This window comes from Lissotriton vulgaris, chromosome 9, assembly GCF_964263255.1.
Source record: "Lissotriton vulgaris chromosome 9, aLisVul1.2, whole genome shotgun sequence".
Lineage (NCBI taxonomy): Eukaryota > Metazoa > Chordata > Amphibia > Caudata > Salamandridae > Lissotriton > Lissotriton vulgaris.
In genome coordinates this window covers 761,660,972-761,680,806 of record NC_141697.1, presented here as the reverse complement: position 1 = coordinate 761,680,806, position 19,835 = coordinate 761,660,972, and the positions used below count along the sequence as shown (strand labels likewise).

The 19,835-nt window shown below is 42.5% G+C and overlaps 1 protein-coding gene across 1 annotated transcript in view; it reads right to left on the bottom strand.

Moving 5' to 3' along the window:
* Positions 1-19,835, bottom strand: part of LOC147692216 (WD repeat-containing protein 62-like) — an 846,473-nt gene that overhangs the window by 579,394 nt on the left and 247,244 nt on the right. Inside the window, exon 16 of the mRNA XM_086938490.1 lies at positions 824-899. Within this exon, the coding sequence (XP_086794616.1) occupies positions 824-899 (76 nt within the window). The remainder of the gene's footprint in view (positions 1-823; positions 900-19,835) is intronic.

Below are 19,835 nucleotides of genomic sequence, written 5' to 3'. Positions count from 1 at the left end.
TGTCTTAAAATAGCTACACAATTCTAAGAGTGAGCAGACTGAATTACACTTTCTTATTAGGGCCAATGTATTAATTTTACAACACATTTCTTAAAAACATTCTGTATAAAATGCAGTTGAGTTACAAGAGGTAATGAAGAGAAAAGAATCAAAATATTAGGATACTATGGGGTTGTTCACAGTACCCGGGATCCATGTTGCCTGCATCAGCACATTAGGTACAAGCATAAACAAACAATACCTGCTGCACTCTCGGGCTACTTTTGCGGTTGGATGGACTTAGCATCACAAAGACCTTCCATCGTTAAAATGAGCCCATGGCCACCAATTTACAAGTGTGAGCTTGTATGTATTTTACAGCTTGCCCAGCACTTCCTGGCCCATTTGAGGAAGAAATCAGGGGACAGCAGGTGAACCTACAGGCTGTAGCAATCATCTCTAAACTAGTACAAGCCTGGAAAGGAAGAAGGTTTTAGCCTTTACTGATTTATGCCTCATTATAAGCCACTGAACGATATGCTGGGGTTCAGCATTACAAAGAGGCAAGTTTGTACATCATTTGCCCTCAGTAGAGATCCTTAATGGTAACTTATTTACACCAGCAGCCATCTATCTCCCAGCCCTTTAACCCCTTGAATAGTGCAAAGCCTTAAGGTCAAAAAGACACTAAGTGACAAAACAAATCAAAAGTAAATTCTTTTCTTTGAGAAGGCTTAAGAAGTATTTCAGCAAGACTGGGCGGGTAGTGTAGTAGCATTCTGTTCTGCTCAGATTGAGCAGGTTACATTTTCTTCTTCTCAACAATTTATTTCTTTAGGATTACCTTCAACAATGATCCATCTTCGTTTTGCGAGCCTTTGAAGAACGTCTTTAATTTTCCTTTCCGAACATTGTATATTCTGTAAAGAAAGTAAAATAATGGGTATGTTGCATTAGAAAGCACTTCAAATACATTAGCAAGAAAGCTGAATGGGGACTCTTGCCAGACAAGTAAATTATCTGCCCCATGTCCTCAAGTTTTCAAGAGTTACTTTTTAAAGAAAAAAAATTATAGCAAATAAAATATGTAAAAGGAATTTTCTTGGCCCCTTTAGAACAGGGATGCCTTAGGTTGGTCTATGAGAGTAGGAGTAATGCCAGATTTTTGGGCTAGCCAGCTAGGGTACATCTCAAGAATTTGAATATAAATGGGTGATCACTTACGTAGGCAGCAATTATCCTGAAAATTGTGCCTCAAAGATTTTTTTTAAAGTGCATGCCTGCTTTAGAACTTTGAACACTGTCCGTGTGAGAGAACTGTCAATCCATAGTACTTTACAAGACATGGTATTTGTTTACTAATGTCATAAAACATACATAAATGTTTCTACAGCCTAAAAGTCCGAAATCCACGTTTGGTAACTTGATTTCAGTAGCTAACAGATTGGGCAATAGAATATGTGACAGAACTGTCTAATCAGAAAATACCACTTGCAATTGCCTCCATCTTGTCTTCTTCACTGGCCAGTTTATGCCTCCCTAAAAGCCTCCTGAGAAAGTTTCCTTTCATTTCAGTAGGTCTACTGTTTCCGCTATTGTGAATCCTCCTGTTGCTTTAAATTAACTATTGTTTCACAAAGGCCTAGCGCTCTGTGCAGTGTGGCTTCGTTTGTTTGTGACTGATATCATGAGTTGATATTTTTGCATTTCATGACAGGAGTGGATTCAGGACACGAAGCAGAGAGGAACATGCCTCCAGCTTAATGGTATTGCCTTGCAGTCCTGCAGATGGGTACTTGGAAGCACCACTGGAGCATCTAGCCCCCAGGAATGGGTGTGCCACCCCTATTTTCAGGCTTATGGCAGACAAGACAAAAGGCTTGGGGGATAAAAGAGCACAGGAGTCCCCAATTCGAGGTTCCCTGCACTGTCAACCGTTTTGTGATTGTGTGACGTTCAAGAGCACCATGATTGTAATTTCGGGGTCGGACCCCAAGTTGCACAGAGCATTATTCACCAGCCAGCCTGTAGTGGCGGTGCTCAAAATCAATTCAAAAAAAGGGGGTGGTGATGAACAGAGTGTCTGAATTAAGAAGACCACTCTTACCCAGTTAAGAGATCAGGGCTTGATCCATCACCGTTATTTAGCTCACTGCATCACCCCAGTTCAGAACCTGGCTATATGCAAATTAGTCTGACCCAGTGCCTCATGGGAACAGGGCAGACCAAACTACCAAGCCAATTCTTCACCGGAAAGGAGACAAGCTTCCGGGGACCGGTTTCTGGCATTTCAGCCGTTATCGGCCCGGCTTGCTTGAATCCTGGTGGTGCAGTGAGCAAGGGACTCATGTCTGAGTATACCCTGGCACACTTGTGGTGGCCAAAAACGATTCAAAAAAGGGGGTGGTGATGAACAGAGTGTCTGAATTAAGCAGACCACTCTTACCCAGTCAAGAGATCAGGGCTTGATCCATCGCCGTTATTTAGCTCACTGCATCACCCCAGTTCAGAACCTGGCTATATGCAAATTAGTCTGACCCAGTGCCTCATGGGAACAGGGCAGACCAAACTACCAAGCCAATTCTTCACCGGAAAGGAGACAAGCTTCCGGGGACCGGTTTCTGGCATTTCAGCCGTCATCGGCCCGGCTTGCTTGAATCCTGGTGGTGCAGTGAGCAAGGGACTCATGTTTGAGTATACCCTGCCACACTTGTGGTGGCCAAAAACGATTCAAAAAAGGGGGTGGTGATGAACAGAGTGTCTGAATTAAGCAGACCACTCTTACCCAGTCAAGAGATCAGGGCTTGATCCATCACCGTTATTTAGCTCACTGCATCACCCCAGTTCAGAACCTGGCTATATGCAAATTAGTCTGACCCAGTGCCTCATGGGAACAGGGCAGACTAAACTACCAAGCCAATTCTTCACCGGAAAGGAGACAAGCTTCCGGGGACCGGTTTCTGGCATTTCAGCCGTCTTCGGCCCGGCTGAAAAACGGTGATGGATCAAGCCCTGATCTTTGGACTGGGTAAGAGTGGTCTGCTTAATTCAGACACTCTGTTCATCACCACCCCCTTTTCTGAATCATTTTGTCCACCATAAGCGTGGAAGGGTATACTCAGATGTGAGTCCCTAGCTCATTGCACCTTCAGGATTCAGGCAAGCCGGGCCGAAGACGGCTGAAATGCCAGAAACCGGTCCCCGGTAGCTTGTTTCCTTCCCAGTATAAGAATTGGCTTGGTAGTTTGGTCTGCCCTGTTCCCATGATGCACTGGGCCAGGGTCAGACTAATTTGCATATAGCCAAGTTCTGAGCTGGGATGGTGCAGTGAGCTGAAAAACGGTGATGGATCAAGCCCTGATCTTTGGACTGGGTAAGAGTGGTCTGCTTAATTCAGACACTCTGTTCATCACCACCCCCTTTTCTGAATCATTTTATCTACCATAAGCGTGGAAGGGTATACTCAGATGTGAGTCCCTAGCTCATTGCACCATCAGGATTCAGGCAAGCCGGGCCGAAGACGGCTGAAATGCCAGAAACCGGTCCCCGGTAGCTTGTTTCCTTCCCAGTATAAGAATTGGCTTGGTAGTTTGGTCTGCCCTGTTCCCATGATGCACTGGGCCAGGGTCAGACTAATTTGCATATAGCCAAGTTCTGAGCTGGGATGGTGCAGTGAGCTGAAAAACGGTGATGGATCAAGCCCTGATCTTTGGACTGGGTAAGAGTGGTCTGCTTAATTCAGACACTCTGTTCATCACCACCCCCTTTTCTGAATCATTTTGTCCACCATAAGCGTGGAAGGGTATACTCAGATGAGAGTCCCTAGCTCATTGCACCATCAGGATTCAGGCAAGCCGGGCCGAAGACGGCTGAAATGCCAGAAATGGGTCCCCGGTAGCTTGTTTCCTTCCCAGTATAAGAATTGGCTTGGTAGTTTGGTCTGCCCTGTTCCCATGATGCACTGGGCCAGGGTCAGACTAATTTGCATATAGCAAAGTTCTGAGCTGGGATGGTGCAAAGAGCTGAAAAACGGTGATGGATCAAGCCCTGATCTTTGGACTGGGTAAGAGTGGTCTGCTTAATTCAGACACTCTGTTCATCACCACCCCCTTTTCGGTGCTCAAAATCAGGCGCCAGGGTTACCTCACAACACTAACAGGAGGGGCAAACAGGATAGAGCATGCGATCGCCCGGGGTTTCCTACTGCTAAATGACATGCATGTGATGATTGGTCTTGGGAGGCCAGGGCACTCATTATTCAGGAAGGGGGGGCTATTGCATTCAGTGTAAAAGAACACTGGTCCTTTGTGGCTGGAGCATAATGTTGTCAATTAGCCAAGGTGTATACTTTGTAGATTGTTTACTTGAGCTCAGTTCCAAGGTAAGTTCCAGGTAAGTAGGTAGATGATAACAGATAGCCCTACCAGGTGTAGCTTCCCTGCTGCTCAGCCTGCACACTCCAACTGACACTCAGTACATCACCAGGCACCCATGCATTCTATGACATCACAATGCGTTCAGCATTCCATTCGTCACCATGCACTCCAGCACTCATCCTGGCTGAGTAGTAGGGAAGGTGTAGCTAAGGAAAAGGACTGCCAATAGTTAAGTCACAACACATATCAAAATGATAACATGCCTTTTTATCTGAAAAAAGCCATAGAAATAAAGTGCGTTTCACACAGGAAAGCCTAGCTGAAGAGCAAATACGTTTGCATATACTGGATGAAGGACTGCCTGAAGCAATGGCCAGCACTGTGCAAAAGCAATATAAACTGCATTGAAGCCAAAGAGCAACCAGTTTAAGGTACTGAAGGACCCGAGCTCAAAACAAGGTTTGCAGGTAAATAATGGGCGGGAACCATCTACTTCAGGAAAATACCAGAAAGATATATGTAATAAACTTATTCTCCTCCCATCATGGCCACCTGCTGTCATTACACCTTCCTCTATGTTCCCACCTACTAAGCATCCCAAGAAAAAAATAAAAGGAAAGTCACAGAAAAAAAATCATAACATTTTTGCGACGATCTTGGCTGACCAGACTAGAGAGGCACACCAAGAACAGCGTAGCACGAGCAACACCTCGCACCAAGAACCAAGACTGCGTGCCATCCAGCTGCAGAATAAAAACAACTGGTAAGCGAGAAAACGACTTGGAAAAAACGAAACAAAAATTATCCAGACACCTGTCAAACGCCAAAAAATAAGAAGAAACCTGTGGTAGCTTAGCAATAAGGTTAGTAGTAAGGTTAGAGTGTATATTGCAGAATGAAGAATGTTAGAGATTCTAGGAATGTATTGAGTGTATTGTAGAATGCTGGTCAAACCTGAGTTGTATCTCAAGCTGGCAGCACCCTTATTTTATACCTGCTTCATCTTGCTTCAATAAAGGAAGATCCTGAACATATTCCTGTGTGAGGAAGTTACTACAGATTTGGCCACATCGTGAATCGGATTGAATCGTCTGGAGATTTAAGATTCCTGATTTTTTTTTATCATATACTATTTTATGGTGAGCGGTGGGAAATGCTTCACGTTTAATGCAGCGAAAGGTAGCCACAGAGTTTCATACAACAAATGCACATCAGCTGACGTGAGCGCACTATTTCTTTGGTAGTTGTCTCTTTATCTCGTCATTGTCAACTTTCTACTGGCTGTCCTTAACGTCTGCTGCTGCATCTTTCAAAGATAGTCCCGCGCCACCCAACGAACGGACATTTTTAACAGCAGCTTACCTTTAAAAGACGCTGCACTGTTCTCGTTCTCTTCTCTCCCTGTATGACGCATAGCCTTTAACATCGTCACCACTCGGCAGAGCCTCTAACAGCGTCACCACTCTGGGTGCATTGTAGGTACGCTCTACGTGACTCGACGTGAGGTCACGCTTAGTGGTCATCTTGGAGAACATTATTTTTGTTTTGGGCAGATTGCAGTCACATCGGAGCAGAGTGATTGAGAACATCGTCGAAATACCTTTTACAAACGGTATTTATTTATTCTTTTTTTTCTTTAAAGTTTACTTGTTCATGTGTTTAAGCATTCAAGGGTGCTGCCCTGTGAGACATTCGAGGATCGGTTACTCTGGATAAAATCGAGTAATATATTCTAGCATCAACTGTCATTACTATGGATGTTGTGTAGCATGAGATGTATTTCTCAGCACTCATCTTTGTTGGCATAGTTCAAGCAAAGTGTTCAAGGACCATTTATTGACTTTCAAGTACCATTTCTAGGCAATTTTTATTTTTGTGTATTTTCAAAGTTCTTTGATTGTAATTCACCATGCCTACTACTAGTGACAGTGCTTCTTCTCGGGAAACATCATTACATGGCATGCACCTAAATTCCCCCTTGGAATTTTTGGCAGTATCGGGTGATCCACCGGTTGCTTGGTTGGATTGGAAAGAATATTTCCTCTATTACATCGCTAATTTGGAAGATGTTAATGGGTCGTTTTCTCCAGAAAGAAAAAAAAAAATTCTTATATTAGGTTTGGGTCCTTAAGTGTTGCATACATACTGTCATGTCTTCTATCTTCCACGTGCACTCCGTGCTCGTGGAAGATAGTGTTCTCTTTGAGAATTGTTATGATTTGTGGGGGGAGTTGTATTGCGGGGAATGTTCATGCCTTTAAACTGATAACCTCTGACTTGAGAAGATGCATTAAACGTCTTCTCTTACAACTCGTCTTCATTCGTGTTTTCATTTGGTGGATTTGACTTCCCTACACTGGCGACGAGGGGTACGATCTTGCACAATGAGAATAGTCATGTGAGATTATCTAATTTTATTTTGGTTCTCGACCGCAGCTATCGAGCGGTGGTGTTATACAGTTGTGTTTGGAATTGTTCCACAGCGTAAATCGAGCGGTGGTGTATGGTTCTTCTATTGTTAATTCAACCGTGTGTTGTTCAACCGCATTTTGTGTTTCCTTGCAGAGTTGTGGTTACATTTAAAAAAAAATTTGTTTTAATAAGCCCTGATTGCTTCTGCGGCAGCGTACAGTCATGCACTTGATAGCACCTGCGGCAGTTCCTGTGTGCTCATTAAATGATTTTATCCTGAAACTGCGTAATACATTACTTTGAGTACATTTGAACTTACATTTGTTGGGGTATTGCGGACACGGATCAACGGCATCTCTGAGAACGTTCTTCGCGAGCACTCACGTTGTTGCCTAGCTGCGTCTTCTTTCTTCATCTTGGATTGACACGCTGAGGATTGTGGGAGCTCAATGCATTTTAGGTCTTACCTCATTACGCTGTTCACGTCGGCGACCGTTTTGGATTGAGCATTTCCTTAGTAAGGTTTTATCGCTTCATGTTTCAAGCTACAGCGATGCATGTGCTATTGTACACGTACAAAGGATTTTAGCACTGTGTATTGCCGCATTTACAACAACGATACACATGATTACAACGATATTACGAGTAGCTGCATGAACATTCTTGGTAGTTTGTTATTTTTATTTTATGTAATCCATCACGCAAACTATATTTTGGGTTATTATTTTGTAGCATTTGAAAAGTTTAGAGCAGCATTCTTGTTTTTCGTGTTTATTAAGTTTATTCCATTATTTCTTGATAAATGTCTGGCATATTACCTCCTCCCTCCTTTTTATCGGCTTCCGGCGAACCTCCCATGGCCTGGGAAGTTTGGGAACCTATGTTTTTAATAAACAACACGAGAGATACCAAAAGTCTGCATACAGGAACCTATAAAGTGTTCAATCTGTAAGACAAAACCAACAGGTTAATGTGTGGAATGTAACAATCCTAAGTGATATGGATGTAGAACCACAGGAGAAGAGAAGACTAGAAAGACAGCCTAAAGAGTGCTTGAAAAAATCCCCATCAGCCCGCTCAATAGCGGAGCATCGTCATCTGGGTTATGTGGTTGAAAATTGTGGTATCCAGTGTGCCCTTCCTTAGGAACAACCCAAGGCTAGCAGAACTTGGACCACCATGTTGACCCTCAACCAATAAAGATGATCAAGTGCAGACTGAGAGGGTTAAGTTGCAGTGCTCGAAAAGTTGTGAGAAAAGAAAGGGAAAAAAACTTGTAATCCACGTGTTCTAAAAATACCTATCTTGATGTCATTTGAAAAACTTTATTGGGTCTGACCATCAAGGTGGTATGGTTAAAAGCAGAGTGAAAAATAGCATGCAAGGAATTGCTGTTCACCATGAATGTAAATTGGTCGACATGTTTCAGCCTAGATAGGCTTTCTTCAGGACCTATGATGCACTACTGCAACATTTACTTACTGTGTAAGAAAATTACTGAGCTGCTCCAAATCCTCAAAATGAGAAAATGGTGTGTCTTCTCCTGTGTGTAAAGAATTGACAGATAGAAATAACAATCATTATTGCTATTCAAAAGGGCTATCATTTGTGCCTTATGCACTGATTAATCCTATGGTAATCAACTCACCCAAATTGTAGGGAGGAACAACCTCACCTCACCTGGCACTGGCTCAGAGTGAAGGAGGCCACGCACTAGAAAAAAGCAAAACATACGTTTCATTTAAAAACCAAATTCAGACTGTAAGAAGTCCAAAAGAATGGTTTGTTCAGCAATGGCGACAACAAGTGTGGCAGTTAAGGAGGTCAAAGGTAGAAATGACATTTATTTAATATTGGGCAACATGCACCAGTCTCAAGGAACCGACCAGTATTCCAAGGTGAGCGCCAGAAACCCATCAAACCCCGGAAAAACTGGACTGGACCCACGTGACCAGCGCCTCCCCTAGAGACACCTACAGAAAAACTGAAGCTGGCCTGCGCCTCAACAGGAAGTCTCTACAATTTAAGTTGTAATAATGTGAAAAAATCACATTTTTTTAGAGAGAGACTACCTCGTGTTTAGATTGCTGGCCAAAATGCGGAGTTACGCTCTATTCCTCAGCTCTGCCTCATCCCATCTCTTTAAGAAGTCAGAAAAATGATGAGAGAAATCAGTGTCCTCACCTCTCCGTCGTTGCCTCGCTCTGTATCAAGAGCCGAGGGGGAGGTGAAGACGATGTGTACATAGCCGCAAGATATACGGCGGCTGCGGACGTGAGAGAGAACCATTCGATGTCTGTGAACTGGTTCGTTCTCTCCGCATCCAATAGAATTGATGTGTTGTGAAGAAAAAAGCCTGTGCGTATAGTATTACCACAAAAACAGAGCCGAGCCCTGATTGGGCAACAGGATGTCAAGAGCAATCTTATTGGTCCGTATTCAACCACTGAGGGTGAGAGAATTGTTTGTTTATGTGTGTTTCAGAAAAATACAGCGCACCCGTGAAATCGATTCACGGTTCTAAATGCATGAAGATATATGATTATATATGATTGCACCGATTAAAAAGAACGATCGGCAGTAAGTAATCCGATCAATGAGGCAAACTCAGAAAAATGTTTCCTTAAACACACGCCCCATCGGTTCCAAAACTGCACAACTAATATTGTATTTTGGAAGGCAGTTAGAGCCAAAAGACGGACACGGACTGGTGCTACATTGGGTGCAAGCCTAGTCGGTTGTAACAGCACCCGTGTGCTAGTGCTCTATTGGCGGGGACTAGATTGCTCCATAACCACTCCCAGAGAAACACGGTGTTCACAAGGTTGCTGCTTTTTACAACCCCGATAACGCACAACTTAGGGAGGAGAGAGCGTGTTGCCCAATGCGATATATAGTCAGACTCATAGGTGAATCAGAATGTATAATGATCGATGTATCTATACATGTGTGTCGCCTCTGGTATCTGTGTGAAAGTATAATTAGTCATCATTTGTGGATGTTTTCTTGCATCCGTTGATCAAAAAAATGCCATCATATCTTCAGGACACCAAAGATGTCCTCCGCTTACTGCCAGGGGTTGAGTTTAATACAGATTCTGACATCTTAGCTAGCTTTGATGTAGCAGGTACCTTCGAAAGTTGGTTCTTTTGAAGCTGCAGTACTACACGATATGAAAGCTTTGAGTTTCTCGAGTCACGTAGGTTATCAAAACCTGTCGAGAAAAGAAAGGACTGCACTGGAGACCCTATCCAGAGACACTGCAATTACAATCAAACCAGCAGATAAGGGTGGGGCCATTGTAATTCAAGACACCACAGCTTACCGCACAGAATGTCTGAGGCAACTAGATAACACACAGTTTTATACTCTGCTTGATGAGGATCCTACGGCGAGACTCACAAATGAGATTAAACATCTGGTAGAAGAAGCAGGCACGGAAGGATGGATTACACCACAAGAAGCCGCCTATCTGGTGGCTAAATTTCCTACCACCCCTTACTTCTACACACTACCCAAGGTTCATAAGCCGACTAGACCACCGCCGGGTCGGCCCATCATTTCTGGGATCGGTTCCCTTTTAGAACCTTTATCATCATTTGTGGATGTTTTCTTGCATCCGTTGGTCAAAAAAATGCCATCATATCTTCAGGACACCAAAGATGTCCTCCGCTTACTGCCAGGGGTTGAGTTTAATACAGATTCTGACATCTTAGCTAGCTTTGATGTAGAATCACTGTATACTTGCATACCTCAAAGGGAGACATTACAAACGATCCAAGAACTCCTGGAAGAGTCTCCCCCGGATAGTATGACACCTGTTCATTTTATAACAGAACTTGCTAAGATTGCGATGACAGAGAACTTTTTTGCTTTTGAGGATTCCCTTTATCTACAGATATCTGGGACCTCAATGGGCAGTAAATTTGCGCCAAGCCTGGCGAATCTTTATGTCCACAGTTTTGAGACTCAACACGTACTGAATACCACCAATCCACACCACCAACACTTGGTGGTGTGGAAGAGGTACATAGACGACATTTTGGTGGTATGGCGTGGTGATGAACAATCTCTTCTGGCCTTCCACAACTGGCTAAATGGCCTAAATCCGTTTTTGAGGTTCACCTTAGAGCATAGTAGAGAAAAACTACCATTTTTGGATTAAGTGATCTGTTCATATGATGGTCATCTAGCTAGTTCCCTCTACAGGAAGCCCATGGCGCGAAACTCTCTTTTGAGGTTTGACAGCCATCACCCTCGTTCACTAAGGGAAAATCTCCCCTTTGGACAGTTTCTAAGAGTGAGGAGGAATTGTTCAGATATGTCAGACTTCCGTGTTCAAGCTAAGGACCTTTCAGCCAAACTAGAGGTGCGTCGCTACCCTGGCTGTCTCATTAAGAAATCGTTGAAACGGGCATCAAATAACCATCGCGAGTCTCTCCTAGAGGCACCGGTAGAAAAACCGCCATTGAATCAACTGGTTTGTGTCACAACATTCAATACTTCCTCGTCCAAACTTCAGAAGATCGTGAGACAGAAGTGGAAGATTTTGAATAGTTCTGGTGATAACATTCCACTACCACTCTTTTCATTCAAAAGAGGAATGAATTTGAAGGACGAGTTGGTCCACACTAGACCTCGACAGACTACAGAAGACTCCACATCCACTTTGTGGAATCTTCCGCCTGTGCAGGGTCATCACCCTTGCGGGAATTGCTCAGTTTGCCCTCAAACAAAGAAAACCTCATCAGTGGACATAGGCACATCTCGACCATGGTTACTTAAACGCCATACAAATTGCAACAGGGAAAAAGTTGTTTATCAAATCACGTGCCCATGTGGGTTAAGATATATAGGGATGACAACTAGAAAAATAAAACTGCGCATTCAAGAACATAAGAGCACAATTCGACGCAGTAAGCAAGCCACTCGGCTTACATCCCATTTTCTCGAAGCAAAACACCAGGCAGACGATCTTAAGTGGGTGATCCTAGAACAACCACACATACCCAATCACGTCACAGACATCTCCCAGTTCTTACTGAGAAAGGAACAAAGATGGGTGTTTAAACTAAGAAGTGACACAGAGGGACTAAATGATGAAATCCCTTGGCAACAGCTTTAAGAACTATGTTTCTAGACCATAGACTAGTACATCAGCTATTTTTAACACCAGCCTTTAGGGATAGGGTCATTGAAAACTCTAGCATGAACATTCCCTAATATCAACAGGAAGTGATAAATGCTGTATTCACACTCTACATTATACAACAAGGCGCCCAAGAAATCCATTCAGATCCCGCTAACAATAGTAGGGTGGGTTTTGCTTTGTGTTTCTTTGTTTTTCTAAAACTGACTAATTATACTTTCACACAGATACCAGAGGCGACACACATGTATAGATACATCGATCATTATACATTCTGATTCACCTATGAGTCTGACTATATATCGCATTGGGCACCGGTTTACATATAATCAGGCCTTCTTCCATTCAACACCACCAGTCTATACTGTGGGTGCTTTTTACTCATAGGAATTTATATAAGCAAACGATTCTGTTGCTCTTTTTGGATCAAGCAGTGACCAACACGCTCTCTCCTCCCTAAGTTGTGCGTTATCGGGGTTGTAAAAAGCAGCAACCTTGTGAACACCGTGTTTCTCTGGGAGTGGTTATGGAGCAATCTAGTCCCCGCCAATAGAGCACTAGCACACGGGTGCTGTTACAACCGACTAGGCTTGCACCCAATGTAGCACCAGTCCGTGTCCGTCTTTTGGCTCTAACTGCCTTCCAAAATACAATATTAGTTGTGCAGTTTTGGAACCGATGGGGCGTGTGTTTAAGGAAACATTTTTCTGAGTTTGCCTCATTGATTGGATTACTTACTGCCGATCGTTCTTTTTAATCGGTGCAATCATATATAATCATATATCTTCATGCATTTAGAACCGTGAATCGATTTCACGGGTGCGCTGTATTTTTCTGAAACACACATAAACAAACAATTCTCTCACCCTCAGTGGTTGAATACGGACCAATAAGATTGCTCTTGACATCCTGTTGCCCAATCAGGGCTCGGCTCTGTTTTTGTGGTAATACTATACGCACGGGCTTTTTTCTTCACAACACATCAATTCTATTGGATGCGGAGAGAACGAACCAGTTCACAGACATCGAATGGTTCTCTCTCACGTCCGCAGCCGCCGTATATCTTGCGGCTATGTACACATCGTCTTCACCTCCCCCTCGGCTCTTGATACAGAGCGAGGCAACGACGGAGAGGTGAGGACACTGATTTCTCTCATCATTTTTCTGACTTCTTAAAGAGATGGGATGAGGCAGAGCTGAGGAATAGAGCGTAACTCCGCATTTTGGCCAGCAATCTAAACACGAGGTAGTCTCTCTCTAAAAAAATGTGATTTTTTCACATTATTACAACTTAAATTGTAGAGACTTCCTGTTGAGGCGCAGGCCAGCTTCAGTTTTTCTGTAGGTGTCTCTAGGGGAGGCGCTGGTCACGTGGGTCCAGTCCAGTTTTTCCGGGGTTTGATGGGTTTCTGGCGCTCACCTTGGAATACTGGTCGGTTCCTTGAGACTGGTGCATGTTGCCCAATATTAAATAAATGTCATTTCTACCTTTGACCTCCTTAACTGCCACACTTGTTGTCGCCATTGCTGAACAAACCATTCTTTTGGACTTCTTACAGTCTGAATTTGGTTTTTAAATGAAACGTATGTTTTGCTTTTTTCTAGTGCGTGGCCTCCTTCACTCTGAGCCAGTGCCAGGTGAGGTTGTTCCTCCCTACAATTTGGGTGAGTTGATTACCATAGGATTAATCAGTGCATAAGGCACAAATGATAGCCCTTTTGAATAGCAATAATGATTGTTATTTCTATCTGTCAATTCTTTACACACAGGAGAAGACACATAATTTTCTCATTTTGAGGATTTGGAGCAGCTCAGTAATTTTCTTACACAGTAAGTAAATGTTGCAGTAGTGCATCATAGGTCTTGAAGAAAGCCTATCTAGGCTGAAACATGTCGACCAATTACATTCATGGTGAATAGCAATTCCTTGCATGCTATTTTTCACTCTGCTTTTAACCATACCACCTTGATGGTCAGACCCAATAAAGTTTTTCAAATGACATCAAGATAGGTATTTTTAGAACACGTGGATTACAAGTTTCTTTCCCTTTCTTTTCTCACAACTTTTCGAGCACTGCAACTTAACCCTCTCAGTCTGCACTTGATCATCTTTATTGGTTGAGAGTCAACATGGTGGTCCAAGTTCTGCTAGCCTTGGGTTGTTCCTAAGGAAGGGCACACTGGATACCACAATTTTCAACCACATAACCCAGATGACGATGCTCCGCTATTGAGCGGGCTGATGGGGATTTTTTCAAGCACTCTTTAGGCTGTCTTTCTAGTCTTCTCTTCTCCTGTGGTTCTACATCCATATCACTTAGGATTGTTACATTCCACACATTAACCTGTTGGTTTTGTCTTACAGATTGAACACTTTATAGGTTCCTGTATGCAGACTTTTGGTATCTCTTGTGTTGTTTATTGCTAAGTTGGGGGACAAGGTACCAAAAAGTCTATAAATACGACTCCCCTGAGGCCCTCTCTCACCCTTTGTTTGTTTGATTGGAACCTATGTTTTTAGCCTATGTGGAGGTCATGGAAGGTGAGGATTGTGAGGCAGAGAGGAAGCTTTCTCTTTTGAAACATTGTTTGGGGGGTTTTGGACTTTAATTAACCCAGGTAGAATTAATGTGTACCAGTATGCATCTACCCAACTTAACATTTGTTTTGGAAAAAAAGAAAAATGTTGTGATGGAAAGGTTTATTTTCTATTCTCGTACACAGCGTGAGGAGGAGTCCATTGAGGATTATGTATCTTCTTTAAGATCACTCGCAGCTACTTGCGCATTTGAACATATTTCTTATGACCAGGTGCTAAGGGACCAGATTTTGATGCGTACAAATAGTAAAAAAGTTCAAGAGAAACTATGGTCTACTCCTGACTTATCCTTGAATGCTGCGATTGACATCGTTAAGTCAATTGAGCATTCAGAAAAGTTTGTAAAGGAGATTAGGGTTAAGGATAAAAGTGATGTTTTTAATGTAAATACAGAATTTAAGGAACAGAATAAACAAAAAGATAACTTCCAGTCAAAAGAGTGACACTTCCAACAAATATGATATTCAACATAATAGTATGAATCAGAATAGTGAGAAACGCAGTCACACACTGTTATGTTTTAGGTGTGGTAGTAATTCGCACTTAGCCAATTACAAGAATTGTCCTGGCATTGATAAAGTTTGTGCTAAATGTAATAGAAAAGGTCATTTTACCAAATTCTGTAAATCGCCACCCAAAATAGTTAATTACATACATTATTCAAGTGACGATGAGCACAGTACGGGTAATGATGAGAATGACATCAACACTGTTATTAATCTATGTTGTGTTGATGGTGTTTCCAAATTTCCATCTGGTATCATCAAAGTAGATGGTATCGAGTTAGATTTCTTTATTAATTGTTGTGCTTGGTTTACCATTATTTCCCGCAAGATCTTTGAGGATAATTGGCCTGGGAGGTGCTTAATACCGCCGGATGTATCCCCGGGTGGGTATACGGGCCATAAAATTGATTTAGTGGGATATTTTTCTTCTGAGTTAGAATTTGGCAAAAACCATGCATCAAGCAAAGTTTATGTGACAAAAAGTGGGAAGTCACTACTTGGATGGCCACAGCAATTTGATTTAGGGGTTAAGCTTGACCCTAGGGCAAATCCTTCTGTATATGCTATTGAACCATCAACACAAAATAGTGATGTTTTGATTGAGAAGCTAAGAAGGGAATTTCCTGAAGTATTCAGTGGAAAATTGGGCAGGTATCTTGGGTTTGAGCACACTATCAGGCTACATGAAGATTCTGTTCCCCATACGATAGAGTAAGGAATGTTCCCATTTCTTATCGAGGTAAATTAAAGGATATGTTGAAAAAATGATGTAATGATGGCATAATAGAGCCTATTGAATCCTCACCGTGGGTTTCACCCATTGTGATTTTGGTGAAACCTTCTGGTGAGCTCAGATTGTGTGTTGATTTGCGCAGTTTAAATAGCTATATTTGGGTGGATGCTCATCCCTTACCTAATCTGCATGAGATGGTTTCCACTTTGGCGGATGCGAAGGTTTTTTCTTGCATTGATTTGACTAGTGCGTACCACCAAGTGGTATTGTCAGAAGAATCTAAAAATAGGACTGCTTTTATCACTCCTGAGGGTCTTTACAGGTATTGCCGCATGCTTTTCGGTCTTGCGAGCGCAGCTTCTGTCTTTCAGAGATTAATGAAGGATGGGTTGGACGGAGCGGTTGCATTTCAGGATAACATCTTGGTATATGGGAAATGTGATGAGGATCATGATCGTAAAATACACTGTGTTATTGCTGCATTAGCCAAGAAAGGTCTCACTCTCAGGTTAGATAAATGCAACATTAAGGCGAAGGAAGTTGAGTACCTAGGACACACTATCAGTGGGGACGGTATTAGGCCTAAAGGGAAGCATGTTAAAAGTATTGTGAATGCGCCTTTTCCATCTTCTAAGGAACAATTAGTCGCGTTTTTGGGGTTAACTGAGTTTTATGCAAAATGCTCTCCTAACTATTCAGTCAAGGTTGATCCTTTTAGATGTTTACTTAAGAAGAATGGTATTTTAAAATGGTCTGGAGAGATGTCTGTTGCATTTAATGTGCTGAAGGAGTTCATTGTTAATGCTCCGTGCTTGAAACCTTTCATCCCTGGGAAGAAATGCATTGTGATGGTGGATGCAAGCAATTTAGGACAGGGTGGAGTTCTTTTACAGAGGGACGATCATAATGAATGGATAGTGGCGTATGCATCTAGGGCATTGAGGGAAGCTGAGAAAAATTATTCTGTGATCGAGAGGGAATTACTAGCTTGTGAGTGGGGGGCCGAGCATTTTAGAAGTTTTCTTTCGGGAACTGAGTTTGTAATTAAAACGGACCATAAGCCCCTTGTGTTTCCGATGTCCCCAGGTGGAGGTAGGTCTATGTCGGCGCGGTTGGCAAGACTTTCCTCAAGATTGCAATCCTTTCGATTCACTATTGAGTATGTTCAGGGTAAGGCCAATATCCACCCTGATTTCACGTCCAGGTTGCCCACAGTAGAAGAAGGTGTGTTTCAGGAGGATGATTGTGAGGTAGCGTTTACTGTTCGGGATGTGAACTCGATTGGTAGTGAAAAGCAAGTCTTGAGGGAAGAAATATGGATTTCTGAGATGGAGAAAAATATTGTGCTAAGCGAGGTAAAGAAGTTTATTGTTCAAGGCTGGCCTGAGACGAGGAAATTGTCTGGGGAGTTAATGAGCTTCGCTAAGGTTAATGGTGAGTTAGCTATTGAAAATGGCATTGTTCTAAGGGAAGATAAAATAATTCCTCCTTTTAATTTGAGGCGCACCATCATGGAGATTGGCCACGAGGGACACTTGGGTATTTTTTTAACGCGAAGGCGCATCAAGGAAATGTTTTGGTGGCCGGGGATTTACTCCTCGATTGAACAATCTGTACGACTTTGTGGTAGTTGTGCAAACAGTGACAAGTCTGTCTTTCCTTTGCGGGCAGAATCTATACCTGTGGAATTTCCAGACGGGCCATGGAGGAAGTTGGGCATTGATATTGTCGGGCCATTTCATGTGTTACCTAAGGAAGAGAGCTTTGGCATTGTTTTGATTGATTACTTTTCTAAATGGCCGGAGATAAAAATGGTCAGAGAGGTCACGTCTCAGAGAATTATTGAGTTTTTAGATAGCGTTTTTTGCAGAGAAGGGATTCCGCAAGTAATCGTCACAGACAATGGTCCGCAATTTATTAGTAAGGACATGGAGTTTTTTTTCACTAGGTGTGGGATAACTCACAAAAAAATTGCTGTTTTCCATCCTGAGGCTAATGGACAGGCGGAACGCTTTAATCGGGTGGTGAAAGAGGCTATTCAGCTTTCTATTAAGAGTGGTCTGAATTGAAAGAATGCCTTAGGTTCCATGCTCCTGTCTTACAGGACTTCTCCCAATTCGATTATTTTTGTTAGCTCGTTTGAACTTTTGAGAGGGAGAAAGCCTAGTACTACCTTGGTTCCATGGTGTTAAAAGGGAAAGTTTCAAGTGTTAAATGGAACAACATTGACTAAGATGTGGTAAAGAAAAGAGTTGAGAAGCACAAAGGTAAAATGAAAATGAACATGGACAACAAAAGAGGCCATCCGAGCAAGCAAAAAGTGGTTATTGGCGATTTTGTTCGGGGAAAAAAGAAACACTAATGTCTCTAAAGGATCTCAATGTTGGTCGGATCCTAAGGAAGTTATTGAGGTTTTTAATAATGCGGTCAAAATCAAAGGGGGAAGTGGGTGGAATTTCAATAGGATTTCATTGTATAAAGGATTTTATCATTTTTCAAAAACTGAATATGAGTTGGGGGAAAATGCACGACCTTGTGTTCCCCCTAGGTCTGATCCAGGTTGTTCCAAAGGAAATGAGGAAATTCAAAGGGAGAAAGTGAACATCATGTGCCGGGTAGGTTCAAAGATTTTGTTTTGGCTATAGAGAAGTAAAAAAAAAAGTTTTTAAAAAGATGTGTTGCATACATACTGTCATGTCTTCTATCTTCCACGTGCACTCCGTGCTTGTGGAAGATAGTGTTCTCTTTGAGAATTGCTGTAACTTATTAACCTACCTTGTAACTACTAAGAAGTGTCCTGCCTACCTGAACATCTTCACAACAATATACAACACCAACTCGTACTTAAGCCAAGAGGTAGCGGGATTGCACACAGGCCTATGACACCTTTCAGAAAATAAGAGGCCATTGAAGGTCTAGAACGACCAAGGCACCACACAAGAGTGGGACAAATTAACTGTAACCTCTTCTGGATGAGATTGTACATAGCAATCTTTGCAGCATAGACAATCTGATGAATCAGAGTTCTAAGGACAGGGCAGGAAACTGTATAACATGTGTTCAAATTCAGACATTAAGAAAATTAAGAAAGACTCAGCTAGTGATGACAATGACTCTTCCTTTGAGTTTTGTGTCAGGCTATCAAGGTTAACCTGCAAGATGTTAATCCAAATGGCATGGGCCACCAAGGTTTTCTGAGAGTACACACTCACCCAGGGTTGCAGCCTATGGACACGCCTATTACATCTGCAAACCGACTAACAAAGAAGTAAGAAATATACTGCCAGCTGAATAACAAAGACCATCAGTTGAGGGAAGTGATGCTTTGACCCAGACATTGAGCGGAAAATTTACATGTTTGTGGATAGATTTTCTAGTGACCTCATAAAGAGATAAGACAGGGACCGACAAAACACATTCCAGAAATTTACAGATCCCTATATAGACACCTGTCAAGGATGAGGGACTTACTGTGGATTCTTTCTTTCTTGCAGGCTCAGCTCAAACAGAGCTTTGCCACCTTCCCCAATGTTACTTTATCTGCTTAGAGGTGTTGTTCAATCTTGATCTAAGAGGAACACAAATATGGCATCTCATACTTCAAAGGAGGTTTGATGGAATTATGGATTCTCTTCAGAGACCTATTTGTCATGTAGCTCAGCACATCTGAAAGCATATTCATGGTACCTGAACATGCCAAGCTTGTCATAAAAAAATGTTTTCAACCCACCTCTTTGAGGGGCCAAACACAGACATCAGAGATTACAAACCACTACTGAGAGAAAGGTACGGACAGAACTGAGGTAGATTAGAACCTTTTCCCGCAGAGATAGGGATGTGCATGCCTGCTTCAAGAGGCTATACCAAGAAAACAATAGATTGCAAGTCTCACAGGCGAATATTCTAGTCTTTCCATGCACATCTAGGAATGGGAGAAAATCTCAACGCAGTAAGTGTGCTTGGACCAAAGGCGTATGGGTCCGTTATATGGTTCAGTCTTTGACTTTTTATTATTTAGTACCCACAACTCTGTGCAAGATTCAGGACTGGTATTAAGAAGCAAAGCATGGTGGATGTGAA